Source organism: Chelonia mydas, chromosome 5 (assembly GCF_015237465.2).
Source record: "Chelonia mydas isolate rCheMyd1 chromosome 5, rCheMyd1.pri.v2, whole genome shotgun sequence".
NCBI lineage: Eukaryota > Metazoa > Chordata > Testudines > Cheloniidae > Chelonia > Chelonia mydas.
In genome coordinates, this window is record NC_051245.2 from 97,801,133 (window position 1) to 97,823,094 (window position 21,962).

The 21,962-nt window shown below is 41.9% G+C and overlaps 2 protein-coding genes across 2 annotated transcripts in view; both read right to left on the bottom strand.

The window, feature by feature from the left end:
• Window positions 1-3,840: 3,840 nt before the first annotated feature.
• On the bottom strand, window positions 3,841-9,807 carry FOXD4L3 (forkhead box D4 like 3). Its single transcript, XM_037901865.2, has one exon. The coding sequence runs from the start codon at window positions 6,003-6,005 to the stop codon at window positions 5,007-5,009; it is 999 nt and encodes a 332-aa protein (XP_037757793.1). The 5' UTR covers window positions 6,006-9,807; the 3' UTR covers window positions 3,841-5,006.
• A 4,006-nt stretch (window positions 9,808-13,813) lies between these two features.
• Window positions 13,814-21,962, bottom strand: part of CBWD1 (COBW domain containing 1) — a 43,591-nt gene continuing 35,442 nt past the window's right edge. Inside the window, 5 exon segments of the mRNA XM_007065575.4 lie at window positions 13,814-14,774; window positions 14,777-14,829; window positions 15,872-16,001; window positions 18,225-18,290; window positions 18,395-18,463. Of these exon segments, the coding sequence (XP_007065637.3) occupies window positions 14,691-14,774; window positions 14,777-14,829; window positions 15,872-16,001; window positions 18,225-18,290; window positions 18,395-18,463 (402 nt within the window). The 3' untranslated portion in view covers window positions 13,814-14,690.

Consider the following 21,962-nt stretch of genomic DNA (forward strand, 5'->3'; position numbering starts at 1 on the left):
AAAGACATGTTTGTTTTATTTTCGGGTTTTATGGATTTTGTAAAACCCTGCAGTTTTTTTCCTGTGAAACTCAAGCTGGTCACTTCTTTCATGCTCTCTTTATTTTTCAGTTTAAGGAGTTTTGCCCTAGGTTAATTAATTTCTGGATGCTTTGGGTAGGGTAAGAAGGGAATGGTCTATATTCTTCAAGGTGAAATATGTTGCTGTATAAAGAATGCTTCCCATAACCTCTTACCTGTGAGTCTGATCGGAAATGTACTGTCAGCCGCCATGGACACGCGCTCAATGTGCTAACCCTTCGTACGAAGTTACATTGTCACGGACTCACGTCTCTCGCTAGGTAATTAGGAGCTGGCCTTAAATATCACTCGTGGTGCGTGTGAACATTTTCTTCCCCTCTTGAAAAGCAGATGCCTCGAGTTAAAAAGACCTGACCTGATCACCTGATCAGTGAGCACGTCCTGAAGTGTTCTCTGTTAACACAGTAATTTAGGCTGCCAGCCTACGCAGTAAGGGCCGGATCCGTCCCCTTTGATGTCAGCGAGAATCTTTCCATTCACTTCACTGAGCGTTGGCTATCACATCATATTGACCGCAGAGAAAGATTTGAGGTAGGAAGCGGGGCTGGTGTTGTGTAATTGGGGATGGAGGTTTGGAATAATCTTGATCACCCTTAATGTAGCCTTGAGGCGCTTCTTAGAAGTCTCTAACTCTACCAGAGGCTATTTTCTTGCCATTTCAGGACCCGATCCTGCAGTCCAAAGAGTTAGGCGTGAGTTAGGACTGCAGGGTCGGGCTCAAACACCGCTGATGAATGCTTTGGCCTTTTATATTTTAAAAACACGAAACAAATTTTAATGATGAAGTATTACAGTTTTAAAAAACGGGTACGTCCCTAGGCAGAGGTTTTGGCATGATGCACATACTCGTACATAAAAGGAATACTGCAAGCGTGTAATCCCAGTGCGCATCATCTTTATAATGTGGTATTGTCTCATTCGGAATACAGCTCACCTCTGCCGGGATTGGGGGTTAAAGATAATATGAAAACCATGGTTTCTTTTGATTGGGTTCATCAAACGTGAAAACCCTTTAATGCTATATAGTTTTTCCCTTTATTTTTTTAAAGATAAATATCTGTATAAAGTCGAAGAAAATGATTATTAGCAATAACGCATACCTCTCTGTATGAACCCAACTAGTCACATAATAAAAGCAATGAAATAATTCGTTTCTGTTACACCTGAGGAGATACCATAAGTATCAAGTTAACGGTGTGACTAGGATTCCAGTACCTGCGGACCATTCCTTAGAGGCGCTTAGATGGCCTCATCTCAGAGCCCTCCGCCCCTGCGGAATTTAAGCACCAGGAGGTGGGTTATAGATGAATTTTCAAGGGAAGTCAGAATGTACGCTGCCTTTTGGATGTGATACATTAACTGCACGGCCTCCCGTGTGAGTTAACATTAGGAGGGGGATATTTGATTTTAAAGAGGAAGAAACAAATTATTTAGGTGAAACTTCAAATATGTACAGTCTGAGGGAGGCGGTTCATCTTTTAACTGTAAAAAAACTGACGGTCAGAACGATTCACTGACTGTCCATTTCCTAGTCACCGGACAGAAAGGCGCAGGAGAAGAGCACTGTTCGGTGTTAGGCTGAAATAGCCAAAGCAAGGTAGTAACTGCTGATGGTTTCTAATTGCACAGCAAATTCTGAATCTCTTGTCAGTTCTCAGCGCCTCATCACTTCAGTGCGAACCACTTTCCTGTGCCATTTGCCCTCATCCACAGCCCCCTGAAGTCTACGGAATGACTCCTATTGACTCAATGGGTTTTGGGTCAGGCCGAGAGTCCCGCTGTTTACTCCAGTTCTCCGAGTCCAGAAATGTAGGATCGTTCAGATTTTTCTGTGCATTTGGCTGATTTAGAGGAAACGTCATTTTGATTGTTTTAAATAAATATGCAGCTTCCTCGTCGTTTATATACATTGTATATATTTTTAATCCATGGATTAAAGTAAAAACGACCAGGACAAAAGTGGAGTGTTTATGCAATTATTGCCGATTGTCTAAACTGGTTTGAGATTTTTTAAAAAAAGATTTCTCCCCCCCCCCTCCAATCAATGGAAGAAGGAGGGGGGAACATTTCAATGCTCTGATTAAGACAAGGAGTTACCTCCTGGGAGAGTTTGTTCCTATTTACTTCAGAAGGAGAAGGAGCTAGCCCTATTTCAGAGAGGAAGAAATTTTCCTTTCCTTAGGCAGTTAGAAATTCTCTGAAAGAGGACGGATCATTAATTAGATTTGTTACACACTGCGGGGCCGATCCCGCATCTAGTCCAAAGGCAAAATTCAAATGTTCAAAAAAGATTCAAGGATCGACCTCGTAAAGGGAACAGAGCCTAAACACCAATCTAAACTACCAAAAACTACTTCCACACAAAGTTTATCCTTCCGGATACAGGACCTGATCCACCTCTTGCTATACTGAATGGGAGCAGAATCGGGTCCTTAGCACATTACTGCTTCCTTTAAATCGTCTTGCTCTGTGCAGCCTGCCAGGCTGGATTATTAGCCGTTGGGAAGAAGCATATTAAGCATGGAGCAAGGGAGGGTTGCACTGTCTGGGTCCTGTTTTAATAATCAGAGAAACGCAGCCTGGAAAAAGAAGAAAGGCGTTGGCGTGAACAGGCTCAGGAATCCTTAACTTTTCAGGCGACAGGTGACCACGCGTTACAAAGCGAATAAAATACCCCAGTGCCGCTGAGAGTTGATCATACAATTGCAGGCAGACTGTGACACACAGGTAGGCGCATAAGAAAGAACCTTCATTTTTCGTGAGCCTAGTAGAATCTTGTAACACCCCATCTCCACCTTTAAATGGCAACTCCACTAACCAAACAACGCAGGTTGTGCGGGCGGGGAAAGCTACATTCATTTTGGATGATGAGAGGCGTTATCTTTTTTGAGCTCAACTGTCTACCGGTTCTTCTGTGACCAGCCAGCAGCCCGTACACCGGCGGAGCATACGGGTTCTCAGAAGCAACAGGAAGTTTTGCCTGGATTTGTGAGGCAGAGGCAAGTACACTGCGCAGACTGCAATGTGATGGGATCATATTGTGTTTAATCTCCTCACCCCCCGGTAACTAAACAATTTAGAAGTCTTAAGGCGTAAGAAGTGTTGGCTGTAAGGAGTGAACCAAGGAAGCAAGGGTTTTGCAATGCTCCAGGGCAGGTACCTTCCCTGGGAACTGTCATTAATAATTTTATTAAGATGATGTTGAAGTAAAAAAGAAAACGGTAGAGAGTTTAAGCATAGAAGTTTCTGGTTATCAGGGTATAAGGTACAGATTATCAAAGGGTCCGAAATTCGGTTTAGGAATGGGTGGCCTAAAGAATACGTAATCTGCAATCTTCCCCATTGGGGGTAAAAGTTTAACGGGTCAAAGTACAAACATTGAGCTATGGGGGTTATGTTGTTCATATAATGGCTATGTTCAGGTGTAGCGTATAATGAGTGGATACCATGATGAGCATGGATTTACCCTCATTTAGTGGGATTTAATGTTCAGTGAGTTTATGGTTCCAGTTCATATGGTCCAATGTGGGCATTGACTTAGAGGGACTTGCTAAACCCTACCCCCGATCTTGGCTTCTGCCCTCTTCCCTCCTTTTATATGTCAGCTCCATTCACTGCGTTCCTTTCAAGACAACTAAACCAGCAGTGAGCTTCGCAAGAATGTTCTTTCTGGTGGTATCCCTCCTTGCGGACTGAGATGTGGAAATTACACATTTAAAGGTAGATTTAAAACAAATACAATTAACACATTCACCTACCGCTAAGAATCAGAGAAACGAGTGCCATTTGTTTTCCATCTCCTAGCTTGTTTTCATTGCTCATTGCGGGGAGGAAGGTGACACCTGGTATCCCAAAGAACGGGTCCAATTCTGCTCCTAGTGAAGCTATGGGCAGTTCCGATCTCAATTTAAATCAGCTTCTACTAGGGCTTGAACAAAAAAAACCTCTGATTTTATATGCCGTCAAATAACATATAGAAATAAACCCTAAATCTAAACATCCGAAACACTCGTAAATACCCTAATACACCCCATAGAGGGCCTTCGAAATGACCCTTTTGCTCCCATTAAAACATAAAAGCGAAAAGGTCTCTTTCGTTTGGAAAGTTAGCCAGCTGGATTTTATACATATTATGATGAGCATATGCTTAATTGTGTTATCCTCTGTAACTGACTTCAGAAAAAGGAAAGACAAGCACTATATTGTTTTTTATTTAGGCTAAACACAAGTTTATGTTAACATTTCCCCACGGAAGCTGCAAATACAGATCACAGGCAATAAATATTCAGCTGCAATGTCTATTTATATTGCAAACCCGTTACAAGAGGAAACACAGGATACATAAGTATTGTACGTTTGGCATTTTGAAAAGTTTGTCGTTCAAAGGAGGAGAAAAGGAAACGTATTATAGTGGAAGTTGTCCTGTGTTTGAAGTTTTTGTTTGAATCCCACAAGTTACCCACTTAGTGCATTTCTCACTCAGATAATGCAGACCGGATGCGCTTTTGACGTTGCACAGGGAGAAAAACAGCAACGCTCACTGTAGTGCCCGGTGACCTGTTCCTTAAAAAAACAACCCGCTTTTAAAGTCTTTCGCTTTGTAAACATTTTACAGACAACACACGTCCGTGAGGGCATTATTTGCTGCATGATCGCCACGCGCCAGAGCCGGAGCTGCTGCAAGTTTAGCAGGGTCGGTCAGTTTCAGCTCGCAGCATAAAGTCAGGCGCTCCATGACAATCGCCACCCAGAGACGGATGGGGCGGTGGGGGGCAGTGCACAAGCCGCCCGCCCCGACGGCAAACGCGAGGCAGGGCCCGGGCCGGGCAGTTCCCGATCGAAGCATGAAGTTGTTTGAGGCACTAACGCCACCCACCAGGGTGTCCGCGCAACGTCCCCGGCAGGGGTCGCCGGTCCCCTTGGGCGCTAGAAGGCGGCCGGTGCCGCTCCAAGGGGCAGCAGCCTGGCAGGGCCCGGCCCGGGCTGGCAGCCCAGCAATGCCGCCGCCGCCGCCGCACCAGGGCTGGGCCGGAGGAGGCGGGCGCCCTTCCCGGCCCCCGGGGCGCAGCAGGCGGCGTCCCGCGGCGAGGCCACGCCGAGCAGCGCCGCGGGCAGTAGGCAGGGGGCGCGGGGCAGGAGCTGGGGCCCGCAAGCCCAGGCGGCGGCCGGCGGCGGCGGCAGCAGCGGGCGGGGGGCCGGCTCGCTGCCCATCAGGATGCTCTCGATGCTGAAGGAGCAGCCGCGGCCTGGGGCGGCGGCCGCCTGCTGCGCCCCGGCCGCCTCCTGCTCCCGCAGCAGCAGCACCCCCAGGTGCAGGGCGCAGCCGGCCGCCCTCCGGCGCGGCAGGGGGCAGGCGGGGTGCAGCGGGAGCCCGGCCTCGGGCGGCACGTAGCGCAGCGGCTCGCGGGGCAGCAGGGCGCAGGGCGGGCAGAGCAGGGGCGGCGGCGGCCGGGCCGGGGCCGGGGCCGGGGCGGGCGGCGGCGGGGGGCGCTTGAAGCGCTTCCTGCGGCGGAGGAAGCTGCCGTTGTCGAACATGCCCTGCGAGGCCGGGTCCAGGCCCCAGTAGCTGCCCTTGCCCGGGCTGCCCGGCTCCCGCGGCAGCTTGACGAAGCAGTCGTTGAGCGAGAGGTTGTGGCGGATGCTGTTCTGCCAGGCGGGGAAGCGCCGGCGGTAGTAGGGGAAGCGGCCGCGGATGAAGGCGCAGATGCCGCTCAGCGGCAGCTTCTGCTGCGGGCTCTGCAGGATGGCCATGGTGATGAGCGCGATGTAGGAGTAGGGCGGCTTCCCCTCGGGCTCCCCCTGCCGGCGGGGCTGCCCCTGCCCGCCGCTGCCCCCTTCCACCTCCTCGGCCCCCACGGTGTCGATCTCCTCCTCCTCCTCCTCGTCCTCCCCATCCGAGCCCCGCGCGCCCAGCTGCCGGCTCATGGGGCCGCTCGCCCACCGACGCTGGTGCAGCCCTGGCCGCCGCCTCGCCGTGTGGCTGGGAGAGCCGCGTCCGAGCCCTTCTTATACCCCTCCCCGCTACAGCGGGGGGAGAGGAGCTGCTGGTCCCTGCTACAGCCCAATGGGTTCGCAGCTGCAGTGAGGTCCCTGGGTCCTGGGCCCTGCCCACCACGGAGCGGGAGATGCTGAGTCCTGGGGATGTGGTTGCCATTGATCGGGCAGGGGCGAGAGCAGGACCCTGGCGGAGCCCCCAGGAAGCAGCTCGGGAGGGAGGGGTGGCCCACGGGGCTACAACTCTCAGGCTCTTCAGCCATCTCTCCGTCCACTTGTAGCGGGTGAGAGGCAGGTGGCCATGGAGAACGCGCATTTACAGCCTTTAGCGACGGAAAGATGCACCCGGTGCTCGTCAAAATGTGCCTGAGCAAAGTTATAGTCATCGTAAACTTCGCCGCCGTTCGTCCCTAAGATCTGGACTAGAATCACTAGCCCCTGCTCGGCGCTGCCTGCTGAAAGGGGCTGCTTGTGCAGCGATGGCACGAGGAATCGGCAGCGGCGCTTCTCAGGGCTGCTGAACTGTGATCAGGTGGCGATTAACATCCGTAGGGATTCGGGGATTTTCAGAGGGATGGCATTTGAAGTCCGAGCCTGTGGTTTCCCTCCTTACGAAACCCAAACGCTTAGACACTCCAAAAATGAAACCTCACCACTACTGTTAACGCCAGAAAACTTCTGCAATCAAATAGTTAAAATAATTATATCTCCTCCCGCTAAAAGGCATCCAACAGCCCTACTCGCTGACCCACACGCCCAGGGTTTGTACTGAATGAACACGTGCACATAAGCAAAAGGTCAAATTTTCAAATTAGATAGGAGAGAAAACGCTTTCTTTGAAATGCTTGAAACTCAGCACAGTTAAATTGTACATGCATATAGCAATGAGGCGCTATCTCCGGGCGACGGTCGGGTCGGGCGTGGTAACAATGTACACTTGACGGCTTTGTTTTAAGAGCTGAACTAACGAACGGCAATTTGGAGACTAAAGTAAACAGATCACAGCGCAGAGCCGAAGTTGGGGAAAGGCGTTTTTATGAAGTTTGGAGGCTGGTGGGTTCGGAGAGGATTTCCTATTGCCGTTCTCAACCAATTCCCACTTCCCCTCCGCTGTTCGACAGCGGCAAAGGCTAGACGCTCCCTTCTGCTAATAGTTTACACACACAAAAGAAACTATGCCAAGTATTAAACAGCTGGGGCAAAAGGTCCAGCCCCAGGCCCCCAGCTGGTCAGCTTGGCTTTTGTAAACTTCAGCTCGTTTGCAGGTGGATTTGGGCATGAAAATGGCAAGTGACACCGCACATGGGAACTGTAGAGGTTACTATTTACCTCCCAGCTCTGCACATGAAAACAGAAGGAAATGGCACAGCGGCAGTGGGATTAGAGAAGAAAAATCCGTAAGAACTGTGCAATTCTCCTTCTGTGGATTTGTCTTCCGCTCTGAAGCCTGGTGCATACTGATCCTAGGTTTTGAGATCGAGAAGTCAGAATAAGGACATTTTCACCCTCTTCTCACCTAGCAGGAAAACCCTGGGCAAACTGAAGTTTACTTGGGGACACAGAAGCCAGCCTGCATATCAATGCTTTCTCCTTGCCAGCATTTCCATGAACACACACCGTCTAGTCCGTTACAGGATATCCACTCAAGTGTTTGCTCTCTTCCTTAATAGCGGCTACGTTTTATTTACCCATACACGGCTTCATCTCTGTGCCCGTGTTTGCAAGAACCTTAGTGCTTTGTCATTGTACCCGAAGCAATGTCCGTAATATACAAAGACAACTCTGGAAAATATTCAAGGTACAAAATGAAAATAAATTCATCCAGGCTAAATGATTCATAAATATGAACGGAGCAATTTCGCTTCTGAGAAAATACAGACATGTGAGGAGGAACAATAGAATGAGTTTACTATGAGTCTGGTGCGGCATGCCAGAGCTTTGTCTTGATGTTAGCACGCCCAGTAACATTACTTATACTAAATGTAAACACTATGGGGGAGAAATTTCCACTTGTTCATTCGATCGTTATAAAGGAAATGTACATCGCTGCGCAATTGCTGTTATATCGGTACTAATTTTAAAGGGAGGGAGGTTAAATCAAACCGGTTTTTCTTAAGAAAAGCAACCGTGTAGGTTTCTTCTTTCTGCATACAACGAACGGTCTGGTTACGTTTAGATGGCTGGCTCGGATCTTTACACCACCACGCTGGGGGTGTTGCCCGGCCTCCACTAATACAATGTCATTTGTTTTGTTTTTCAGCCAGGCAGTTCAGAAAATAAAGCTGTAATTCTAGCTGAAAGGGTAGGTCTCCCCAGTCTTCCCCTCACTTCGCAAAACAAAAGTAACCCCCACAGATATAAAGCTAAGGAGCTGTTAAATCAACGACAGAGGTGGAAAGTAGCATCGCTTAGCAGCGAAGCAGAGGGGTGGAAGCGGCCACTTCAGCCTGGGTTTTCTAGCTTTAAACAGTTTCGCCCATATCTTTTTATGATGTAGCAAACAAATGATGTAGGATATAAGAGCAGGCTGCGCCCTGCTTTCCCTCTGGTGGGTATAATTAACCACTCCTCTTCCGGGATCTTCTTCATATGAATTGGACCCTCCGAGAGCGCCCCAATGAACAGGGGATGCTGCTAATCCATGCAGAGGGTCTAGGGGGTGAGAACATTCGCTGCAGTTGGGACCTGGGCACGAATTGATTCTAAGGGCTGCAGTGCAAATTTGTTCTCACTGAACAGTTACAGGCTCTGCCTCACCAACCTACAGGCCAAACTTAACTCAGAGTTTTAGCTCCAAAACCTGAACGTTTCCTTACCAGATCATCTGTTGGATCGTATTAAAGAAGTTCTGTATTAAAATCACAAATGAGTTTGATTCTCCATAGTTTAAATTCCAAGGTATTACTAATTAAGAGGTCTCTTGGTTTTTGGTATGGTTTTGCTCCCTTTTTTTGTGTGTAACTTGGAAGCTGCTAATTGTGATAGTACATTCTGAGACAGTCTGTTCTCAAAGCAATTCTTTGTAACAGCTACTCACACAGAGAGAGACTCAAAGCAAGACTCTGTAACAACAGAAACAGCACCCAGAGACTCCCCGCCCTTTTGTTGTAGTCATCTTGCTTTGTTAACAATTGTGATTAAAATAGAGATAGAGGATGTATGTGGATGGATGCTTGGTGTGGATAATAACTGAATGATCAGGGAGGTGACAGCCTAAGAATCCAGTGTCCATCAGCTGAAGAAGGCATCAAGTGGAAATAACCAGAGGACCCCCGGAGGGCAGACTAGAATCCACCCAACAGCCTCAAGGATGGGAGAACCAAAGAACAAGATAACATCTGGCAGCATGGAGCTGTCAGGAATGTGCCATCTGCTGATTGATTCAGCAACAGCATGATGAAGCAGTTCCCATAGACTGGCATAGGAAGAAATTCCTATAAAAATGGACTTTAGAAAGTGAGAACTTTGGGGTCTGATTCTGAAAACCAACTTCCAGGAGCATCAGATGAGTGTCTGACAAGGCCCTGTTCCCTCCTCATGTCCAGGCCACCTGGCCAGTGGCTTGGCATGAGCAACTCTAAGGCTGGTAACTATGATAACAACCTTGCAGAACCTGTGTGTGTGTGTGTATGAATGAATGTGTGAATAAATATGAAATTGAATGGAGGGTTATAGCTAACTGCTTACTATGATTCTTTCTGTATTCACAATAAATGTGGCATTTTGCCTTTTCCCCTTTAATAAGATCCTGCTGGTTTTTATTTTATTGGTATAACACATCATCAAAGTTAAACTCAAGTAGGTCTTCTGCATCTTCTAGAGTTGATTTTGGAAGAGGGGACAAGAAGGCAAAATCGATTTTTCTTTACCCACCAAATGATTTTTTCAAGGTGAACAATTAAGTTAAGCAAATCCTGGCAAAATGAAATTTCCCCTATCAAGATAGGAGACTCCGTTTTGATCACCAGCCCTGGACCTTTTGTCTATAGAGGTGCTGAACTGTGCCAGCTTTGGGCTAGAAAAAAGTTAACTATTTTTCCCCCCCTAAGGAAAGATGTGTGATCACTGGGGTGTGTCCTGGCTGGCAATCCTGCATTTCTTTCTTACCCGCATAATTCGCTTTGACTCCGGCTGGAATCTGGAGTGAGCTTCAGGGGGAGACCACTGGTGATTAGCTGTCCCTTGGTATTACGGGATCCTTCCCAAAATCAAACTGTTCCCCTGCCCCCACAACTCTTCTTGGATGGGGACTAATATTTAAACTCTTCCCCTTGTTTATAACTACAGGGCGAACAAGTCATCTCTTCCTGATACCCTCTGCTAAATATCTTCACATTATACTATACTAGCATAGCATTATGACTACTCTATATATCAGAGGATTATGTCACAAACACTTTAAATGAAGTGGAGAGAAAATATCATGGATCTTCACCTGAAATAGAAAACAACATTGTTTCAGTAATATTTGTGGTCCTGATCCTTATCCTCTCAAGGAAAACACCCATGGACTTCAATCAGTGCAGGAGAAGCCCTGCTAAATTAGCCCAGAATAAGGGTTGTGGGTTAAACAGGAGGTCAGTCTATAATAATCTTTTGAACTACACTATATTGAATGAAAAAAATATCAACCTAACCCACGCTACATTATGAGAAGTTAAGGTTGCACAGTTAAAGAATTAAAATGAATGCAAGATGCATGTCTAAATTCCCAAGGAGGCTTAGAAAACCTCAGCCAGGATTCTTTGAGCAGTAATAACATTCATCTTGTATATGAACATTTTCTTCTTGTGCCTCCATCCTCCCCAAAATAGAGATCCAGATGCTTAAACCTCAGTTTGATCCCAATTTATGCTGAAAGTTGCAAGAGCAGGCATGTAAAGTGAATGTTAATGACGTAAAAAACATACCCAAAAATAGGGGTAGTGCAGTACATCTAGCCAATTGGGGCCCTAACTTTTGCAATCCCTTTCCTTTTTGTTTCCACATAACAGGAGGAGAGGCAAGAGTGAAGTGGATCCATAAAGCTGGATATGTGGAAAGGACACCAAACAGTCTGGGAATAAATATCTCATTTAAATACAGTGTCACCTTGTTGCCTTACTTAAAAATAAGAATAAAGAGGGGCTATCACTAGCTGCTTTTACCAAGGTCATATGGGCAAAGGTAGAAGGGTGCAGGGGATTGACAGTCAGGGGCTGAGAAAGGGAGACACAGAATAGAGCTACTTTTCCCTACCTTATGGTAAGAATTGGAGAAGGCCTTAGCTAGCAACCTCAGGCCAGCTGATGGCAGGCCGGCAAAATCGCAGACCAGAGGAGCCTAATACAATCATCCCAGAAAATGTAGATCCAAGAGGGGTGGAGGAATTTGGAAATAACTGCAAGTGGCTTAGATCAGGCTGCACAAGCCACTTTACTTACTCTGGTGGCACCTGCTGAAAAGTGCCTTCTGTGCCACCATTGCTGTGGAGGAAAGGGCGCCTAAGGAGATATGTGGGCAGCCTGCTGTGACAGACGCATACAGGGTGGGCTGGTTGGTTGACCTAGCTTGGTTGCTCTAGAGAGACAGAGTCAAGGGATGAGGAGAGTCCCAATAGCAGAGATCTAAAACCAAGCAAGGTTAGGGGAGAACAGAGCAGGAGCACAGCCTGCAGCTCCTCGCTGTGGAGGTAGGAGATGGGGGAAGATCACACCTAAAAAACCTGAAAAGGCTGGTGCTATGCATAAAAACAAGATTCTGCTTAGTCCTGACTCTTCAGCTTCAGTGAGCCACCAGCATCCAGGACTGACAAATGGACACATTTAAGAACTGGTATAACTTTGGAGGTTCACTCTGTTATCTTCTCAGTAATCAGATTTAATATAGCTGACGTTGGATATGGAACTGGGCCCTGTGAAAGGAGGCATCTGAATAGGTAGGAGCTTCTGCTAATATCTTGGATTTTTGTGGCTACTCTCCCCCTTCAAAGAAGGGAAAGGATGACAGCGTAGAACAGGGAACGGACAGGGCACCCATCAGTTGACCTGTTCTTCAGGGACTGCTGTCTGAAGCAGTAAGTGCTTTTTGTTTGAACCCATATAGGCTTTTCCCAAATTGGAAAATGAATGGTCCAGAATTGGGCAATTCAAGAAAAAGCTCTGAAAGTATTAGTGTCTTCCTCAACTAGATGGAGTGTCTTTATAACGTAAGGTCGCTGAAAGCAAAGAAAGCACAGGGTGAAAACCAAGGCTGCAAGGAAAATAAGGGAAAAATGTGGACAGTATTGTATATATTTTCTATTTCATTTGCACGATCAGGGACATCTCAGTTAAATATTTGTATCATTCCATAAACTGCACCATGGCCAACCCCCAACTAAGTATTTTTAAGAAGGGTCCTCTACTGATGCCTCAGCTTGGTAAAAATACCATCTAAAAATGTAAACTGCACTGTCAATTTTCCAGATTGTCGAACAAAAATGTACACTCACGTATCAAATCAATCCATTCCACTAATAGCTCAGATGTGATTCAGTCAGATTCCACTTGCTGCCCACCAATGGAAAGCAGCAGAAGTTTAACTAAAGCAAGGTAATAAAGTGTAATGAACCACAAACAGTTCATAACTGGAAACTTAATATTTTATATTTTGTGGAAGGGATTTAGCAACAGGGAACATGTCAGAGCTGATCCTAACTGAAGCTACAAGTAGCTCTTACAGGACACACATTCTTCCATACTATCCTGAGTCAAATCAGATGGAGGCTACTGTGAAAGATTAATAAGCAATGCTTTCCTTACTATACTAATTCTTTGGAAATGAACTGTATTGCCTTAAAATTATTGTATTCCATTAGATACAGAGAGAAGACACTTGTTTATTATCATAGGGCTGCTTCTCTCAATGGATAGTCTATTTTGTTTTAAACTGAGCACTAACACCTAACTTTCATTTTAAAATGAATGTCGTGTTCATGAAAGATGCCACATCCATGAAAGATGCCACACTGAAGTCCTATTTGTCCACAGGCAGATATAGCACAGGAAAATGCAGCACAAATTTTCCTATGGTGGCCATTCAATGTATTTTAATTTACAGGATCTATTTATTCAGGTGAGAGGGATGTTAAATTTCCATATCCATTCAGTCTCTGGACTCTGTGGCTCCCTGACAGTTTTGGCAACTTGTGAAGATAGTTGGGGGATACGAACAGCTGTCCACTAGGAAGTGGACTGAGATCACCAATTTGTTCCACATATACAACTGAACTGTCAGCCACCAAAACTTCCATATCCCAATAAAAATCTCGGAATTATCCAGTCTCAGACTTTGTTTTGGGGGAAAATCAGATAAAAAGAATTGCATGGAATTTGAAAACAGATACAGCATAACAAGAACACTAACATTTTAGCCTTACCAGAAGTCTTAATGCTCACTGCTAGGAAATTCAATGAACAATTTTCTGTACTGATAAAAAGAAGCATGTTGTTTTTGGAGTTTGAAGCATGAAAGCTTCCATTTCATTACTCTGTGAAAATCCCAGAAGCTTTAACATTCATCCAAGCATCGATGATGCACTAAAGCAAAAGCCTCAATTTTACAGACTATTTACTGGATGAGAAATAACCTTTTGAAAATTAACAAAACATTTTAACACTCTCATCTACATGTATTTTCTTTTGCATATTTATCTGCCCAATTATATTTTATATATCCCACTGAAACTAACAAGTATAGTTCTTCTTAGGAGTCATACAAAGCTGGAGGAAGAATTTAATTTTGTGAAGATCATAGATACAAACCTCATTTTAAGTTCCCTTTGCAACAACAATATGCACTGCCAGGAAAAAAAAAAAAAAAAAAGTCATACGATCTCACAAAAAAGGGAAGAAATTGCATTGGACATCTTGGATAATACCACAGAAAATGCCCTATATAGAAGAATCCAATACTGACAGGGTCATAACCTTGAAGATCCAAGAAGTCATTTACAGATCTCAATTCTATAAAAACGTGATTGAGGGTGTAGTTATGTATATGGCAATATTATCCTTTACCTAACTTTGTACATCTGTCATTAAGGTATTTTTAAGTTTTACTTATACAATCATTTAAAAGCTATTTGAAAAGATGACTGATCATTTTTACTTTAAAGGATCTAAAAAGGATGGGGAAGAGAAAGGTAATATGGAGCTAAACAACATGATTACCCGACTCTCTTTCTACTATGATTGCCTCACTGGGAATAATCAGTGATGGTTTTTAATTTTTTTTATTATTAAAAGAACCAACAGGATGGGAGCATTAGCCTCAGAATTGTTTTGGGAAGCTCTAAAATTCTCTATTGTGGGTGTGCACCAGATATAGTCATTCATAATACTACATGACTCACACAAACACATCAAAAAAACCCTTATCCTTAATTATTTCTGTGAATACATATGATATTACTATTGCATCATTTAAACACATGCCAAAATTTTAGAAACACTAATTTACTCTATTTTATTCTGTAACATAAATGCAAATATTTAAACAACAGATTATTTTGAATTCATAACAGGAGTAATGTCAAATTCAGAGTTTAACAGTTCTATAAATTGCAAGAGCAAACTGAAGCTTCTGTACTGCATGTCATCCATTATTATAAAAGTCTGCAGTGTTAAGGACAGATTTTTCTTCTTCTTTGTGGTGTGATGTCAACTGTTTTCCTGTTTCTCTGTCATGGTAGCTATAAATACTTGTTTAAGGATATCCTTATCCAAGTTCCTGCCTGTAAACAGACAAAAATTCATATTTTCCAGCATATCACAAAATAATCCATACATCAATGAAAAACAAGTATATAAACACCTGTTACATACTAATGAGTTAAAAACACAGGCTTATTATAATGATCTTAAGTTGCAACTTTAAGCTATAGATTTCCAAACAGGCTACAATAAGGTATAAAATAAGAGAAACGGGGAAGAAATGCTGGATTAATCTTCATTAAACTTTCAGAGTCAAACTGGAGTTTAGATAAAAAAAAAAACAACCAAAAATCTTAAGAGGTGTGTGGTTTCAACATTAATTATGAACATTTCTGAAAGAAAACATGAGATCAGCCTTTAAGATTACATATACCTAAAAGGTAATAACATTTTTTCCTTATGGAGAGTTATATATATATATATATATGAATGAATGACTTGGAAGGATTCGATTTTTTAAATCGGTAAATGGTCAGTATACGTCGACGTCACTGTACACACAAACCAACAAAATATTTCCATCAATAATCACAATTTACAGAAAGGCAAAGAAAAAAAGAGTGCCACTTGAGAATTTAAGAGTTTGATTTAAGGATATTTACTTGGGTATATTTTGACAGGTGATGTTGATAATTTGCATTTTAACTGCTATGAAGCGTTAACTTTCTGAATATCAGTGTCTTCTACTGTCATTAAATATTGTCTGACCCCCTTGTCCCCATAATGTCCCACAATTGTGAAAATTTAAAATTGATAAAAACTGAAAAAGGCTTAAAACCCATAATTTTGTGCCACAAGGAAAATGTAAATTATTAAAAATGCTTAAAAATAAACTACTAATATTCATCAAAATGATAAAAAATTGAATTCTGCTAATCCTACATATATAATATATAAAACATACATACACATATTTTAATTACACACACTCCATATATGCATACAATTTATGGACAATTGTATTTTATTTACTTTGTTTTACCCGTTGAAGAATTGTAGTCTGACTTTGGTCAACTGTTTCTCACAACAGGCAAAACTAAGAAATGTGTCGTTTCCTCTTACCTATTAGAACCAATCTGTTTGTTCTTTCATCATCCTCTTTCCAGCTTACCATGGTCTCTTCTAGATCATACAGTTCATGGACACCTTGGACAATCACCTGGTGAGATTTGTCTTTAATAGACACCAACCCCTGATCAGGAGGACAGTTATTGTTATTATCACAATAGAGCCTAAAGGCTGCAATCTGAATAGGAACCACATTGTGCTAGGCACTGTACAAACAGAATACAATAATTTGAATATAAGACAACACAACCCGTAGACTTAACAAATAGGAGGAGGAAGACCAGATAAGGGTAATGCTGGTCAGATTATATTACATAGTCTAGCTAGTGCAATACATGTTTTCTAATTCAACTGGAAAGTTGCCAGGATTTTTAAATTTTCATTTTTAGCCTATGTATTTCAATTGTTTAAAAAGCCAGTTTATTTAATATAATGTATGTGTGACTGAGAACAGCACACCGTTGCCTATCACAGTAGGTAGACAGTACAACACAGAGTTTCCTGGTTATGGATAATTATGATTAAGTTGTTGACACCCTCAGCTTTTTTACTATTCTAAAACAAAGATATATGAATGTGTATGACTGTCAATATTTTAAAAAGGCTCAGCAACATAATGAAGTGATTAGAGCCAACACAATGAGACCACAAATGAGTGCCAAAAACTCCCGTTGGAAAGAACCATTAACACTTCATAGAAAACCTTGCAAAACTTTCTAGTTACACACATCTCTGATTATCTAATATATTCTGTATCTTTTCAGGAGGATGGAAGAGGTTTTAGTTTTATTTTTTATTTATACATACATACATACACACACACACACGCACAGTCATTTGCATTAAAGTAGGATCTTGTCAGTCAGTTCCTTTCTACTTATTCCTCATCTGAAATCCTGAAGTCCTAATCCTCTGTTTGACAAATTAACTGGTGTTAAGATGACTGTAGTGTCAAACAGGACTATAACTTCTGCTGGGACATAAGCAAAAAGAGAAACTGTGGCACCCATACTACAACTGACTTGGACACATCTGCATGGAGGCCCATTTATTTCAATGAGGCTTAGTGCACAGACAGTTGCAGGACAGAGGCCTTCGTTATACATTTTGCTTTGATTCAAGAGCTCAGTATAGTAAAATGTGGGGAAAATGCAGAACATATATTGATACATAGCAACATTATTTCCTCCCAGACTGTATTTTCTAAGTAGTATCAGTGGGTTTTTAGATTTTAGGGAGGAGGAGGAGGAGGACTGAAGACAAACAAAAGTGTCCTGATTTTTTTGTAGCAGGACCAGACAAATATATAACCACTACTGAAAGTTCAAGTAAAAATAATTATTTTGTCACTCAACTGTGCACCATTACAAATGCTGTTCTCATTAAGCAATAATAAACTTGAACATATTTTTTCTCTTTACTGTACGCTATTAAAGCATTGACAGAGTTTTGAATGTGCATATTTTCTGTATGACCTTTTTAACCAGCTGTTTGTTTGTGGGGGAGTAGGTAACATACACTGAAATAGAAGCTATTTATAAACTCCTTGCAAATACAGGACAAAATTTTCCTAAGAAATTTCACTTAATGTTTGCATATCCATTGATTGCTTCTTTAAAAATATCATCTCCTCAGGTTCTCAGGTTTGTAGAGAATGTTAAGTGTTGACTTTGACATGTTTCCCCTCAACTCCCCTTCCCGAATTTTATGGTGCATTTCAATTTCTGCAAGTTATGTCGAGAAGTATAATTACAACCCTAGGTATATTTTCCAAGTGAAGTGGCCATTTTGGGTGTGATGGGATGAGATCTTTCAGAGGAATGACAACACACAGAAGGAAGATTTCAAGGACTATATAACATTCAAGAGCTGGCAACCAGGGCTTCTGCAAAGAAAACTCAACATTAATACAACTGACTATTATGGAATAGCTTGTGACTAGCCCTACAGTAGCAATACAGGGGAATAAGGATTCTTCCACCCTTGCACAGCGGGCTGCCCATAATTCTAGCCTTGGTGCTTGTGGGAGTACAGGAACTGTGCTTCCTCCCACTAAATCCAGAGCAAGTGGGCTGAGAGTAAAGGGAACGATTTATGGGTCTTCTTCCCCCGTGTGCTGGCCAGCAGAGCTCGCTAGCCATGTGGGAGGAGTGAAGCGGTGAGAGAGAACTGCATCCTGAAAAGGAAGTTATTACCTCCTTTCCCCTAGCTCAAATGAAGTGATCCAGGGATGGGGCAACTATGAACATTCAAGGATATATGGCTGGACTGTTTTATCCTTAACAGGAGTAAGGGAATTAAAAAATAGAAGTTGTTATAAAAAGTTAGGTAAATTTAAAAGCTGAACCTTGAGTCTTATGACCTCCATGGGATGACCAGCCTTGTCTTTCACACTCCTCTCCCACAGAAGATTCTACAAATAGGAATATGTTTTTAAAAACTGAACCTTTACACAAGTGATAATTTTCTCAAGTGATGTAGTACACATTTTTCAGGTAACAGTTATGCAGCACTCACCTGAATAAATTCATTGAGATTTTCTTCAGTTATGTTTCCTAATATTTCAAACGTAACTGTAACAATACTCTGCAAGTAGAAAGATCTAAGTATTAATATTCAGTTATTCTAAATTAGAGCCGAATAAATTAAACAGTTCAATACCTTATTTAAAACAAATGTTTGTACACTTAACAGTATAAATTAGGAATTGTAACAAAAACCTCCAAAGGAAAAAATATCCGCGCTACTGGTTCTGCTCTAATATAGTCTATTACCCTGGTCATTTCAGCTGTTTTTTATAATGTCAGTTTAAGGAATATATGATTCCCTACAGTCAATACTTTTGGGTATTTTGATGCCATAACATTTCGTATTGTAGAACTCTGAACTAATTGATATTTCGTCTTTTTAAACAATTGTTAATATGACTAGGCTGTTAATACTGATATCTTTCAAAGGTGTTTAATAAAGTTACTTCCCTAAGCTATTTTTTTTTTTTGTATCTTCATGGTTGTTCCCATTCACCAGCACAGTTTCACTGCGCTGATACACGTGTCACAATAAGGGGGTTCTCTTTTAATGCACCAGACTTTATCCTGTCACTGCTGTACACTTTTTATGCTATGAAAAAATAAAGATTTATAAATATATCGCTAAATAAAAAAAATAAAATGTTGTATTTTACCCAGAAGTGAACGACGGATTACTACTTACAGCCTGATCATAGACAAGAAAAAAAAAATCAATGTGCCAATGTCCTGTTCAGAACTGCTGAAATTAATTATTTCAAAATCCATTAAGAACTGCGTTTTGTTTAAAGCTCAACATACAAAATTACCATCTCAGTGGGGTGAGAGAAGGTAGGTGAGGTGATACCTTGTACTGGACCAACTTCTGTTGGTGAGAGACACTTTCAAGCTTACACAGAGCTTACTTGAAAGCTTGTCTCTCTCACCAACAGAAGTTGGTCCCATAAAACATATTACCTCACCTACCTTGTCTCTCCAAGTGGTTATAAAATTTGGAAAAAAATAAAATATGACTAAAGCAGCAATTCTATTAGTTTACTCAATGACAGAGTAATTCACAAAATAAAATAAACCAACCCACACCACAAACAAGTACTATTTGTTCACAGATAACTTCAAAAGAGGGACCGAGTCACATCTATTATGCTTCACACATATTGTAGCTATACTTCTATCGACTCTCCACATGAAGTCAATAAGCACCCTTTATCCTCCAGAAGAGCTTGTAGCCAACTGTGAGAAAACTCCCTGCTCTCATTTACACCTCGTACATCTCAATGTTTTTTTAATAAACCGTTGAGTGTTAAACTAAATAGGGATAACAACAATGAACTCATACTGTTTCGTAGTGGGAAATGGGCTGCTCGTTAGACAGTACCACACTACATAAACAATAATCATTTCCTTAATGATATCAAGTTGCTACCTCCCACATAAAATTCAGGAAGTATTATACTTAGTACCTCTTTTCCCACTAGGTATTCATTTAAGTGTTTATGCGATTGTATTTTAAGAAAGACTTAACACATAGGATTAGTGTGAACATGAATCTGAATTATGAGAGAAATTTTGAACTCACTCTTAGGCACTGGCCACAAAAATCAAATCTAAGCATAATGTAACTTAAGTTTAAGCATTAATTATCAATCACTCTCTGCGAAAGAATTTTAATTATGGATGCGTCGATAGCAACTCCAATAATCATGGTCACACTGAGATTTGAGCTAAAGCAGTGGTTCCCAAACTTTTTTCTGCAACGGAGCCCTTTGGCATCTGACTAAATTTCCCAGGCCCCTTTCATTTTTATATGTAGTTTCATGTTGCAGTTATTGTATTACTTACTTTGTTATTAAAATAAGACTCACAGAGGAACCAAAAGTAAACAGTCTGCAATTATAACAGGTTATTTATTTATTTATTATAACAACCATTAAACTGTGTATCAAAGTATAGGTAGGTATCATAGAACATTATGGAAAATACAGTCAATAATCAAACATGTTACGACAATTAAAAGAAATCATAGGTATTGATATGAAATATAACTATAGTAGTTTTGTTAAAACATTTAAATTTAAAACTGAAATAAAAGAAACATATGGTCTTACTCAGTGTGATGAGTGGGCCTGCCTTTGTGAACACAATTTTGATATATTTTGCACAATATTTGAAAGTTTCAGCCTAAAGCTCTTGCATTGTATCCAGTTTGTATCTATATCTTGATTTTAATGAGATGAGTCCCGAGAAACCACTTTCATGCAAATAGGTAGTGGCGAATGGGATTAAAAACAAAACAAAACACCGCAGCTTTGGCTGGACAGCCTTGGATACTTTGATTTCTGTTACAGCCAAAACTGGATCAATGAATGCTTTGTAAAGTCCATCTTCAAATCTCCATCACAGAACAATTCCATTAGTTCCTCCTGTCTTCAATATTCAAATCCTTTGATGGTTTTGCTTTTCTAGCAAAGAGGTGTTGAATCCAATTGTTGGCATCATTCTTCACAGGGAAATATTCTTGGAAATTGTCCTTGAGGTTTACTCAAATGCCGAAGAATGTTATGTTTTGCATTTTCATCTAAAATAAATCTAATAAAGACTGTCAAAATTGTCATTTGTCACACGACACCACAACCGAATCTTTATCATCATTGCTTCTCCTTAGTCTTGATCATCATACATGGTAATTGATATTTCTTCCCTGGAGATCTAAATTCAGTTAATTTAACTGAGAAAATACGTCCTTCCAGTATGCCAGCTGTGATTGTCTAAAAGGTGCAATTTGGCTGTCTGAAAATTCAAAAGGATACTCCATGGAAAACGACGTCTCTGAACAAACAGGCCAATACCTTCCCTCAGGGAGAACCAATGGACTTGTGTTTGTAGAAGTAATGAAGAGTGTTCACTTCCCAGGTTACTGCAGAGTGTTAAATATGCACAAATTCATAGTACGCAATTTTTAAAAATTCATGGTTTTAACATCATTTAACACTGCCTTTAATTCTGCTGATTTTTTTGCCCCCAATGTTTCACAACATATGCTAGAATGGTACCACTGCATTTTTGGTGGCACTTGACATACTTGAGCGACAATTCCACTCAATTTACACCCATCATTGCTTGAGCTTCATCAGTACACAGACCAACACAATGCTTTCGTAAAAAAAAAAAAAAAAAAAAAAAAAAGTTATTCAAAAAATATCTTCTGCTGTTGTGCATGTGGGCAAAGGATGACGACAAATCAAGTCTTCAGCCACCTCATCAAAAACATACCAAACATATGCAAGAAGATTACCAACATCTGTTGATTTGCAAGGCAATATACAGACTCAACTGCAAGCGAGACACCAGTTTTTCCACATCATCACTCATGTCACGTAGTCTGCTAGATAGTGTATTGTTCAATAATTTCTAATTGCTTTCCTTGCTTCTCTCCTAGTATTACGTTTACCATGTCATTCACTGCTGGAAGAATCAGTTCTTCAGCGATTGTGTGTGGTTTTCCAACTTTAGCAATTCTATAGCTAACTTTATACGAAACCTCGAGAGCTTTATGA

Bases quoted from the DNA above. Each gene is read 5' to 3' on its own strand.
- FOXD4L3 (XM_037901865.2), bottom strand. From the start codon at position 6,005: ATGAGCCGGCAGCTGGGCGCGCGGGGCTCGGATGGGGAGGACGAGGAG.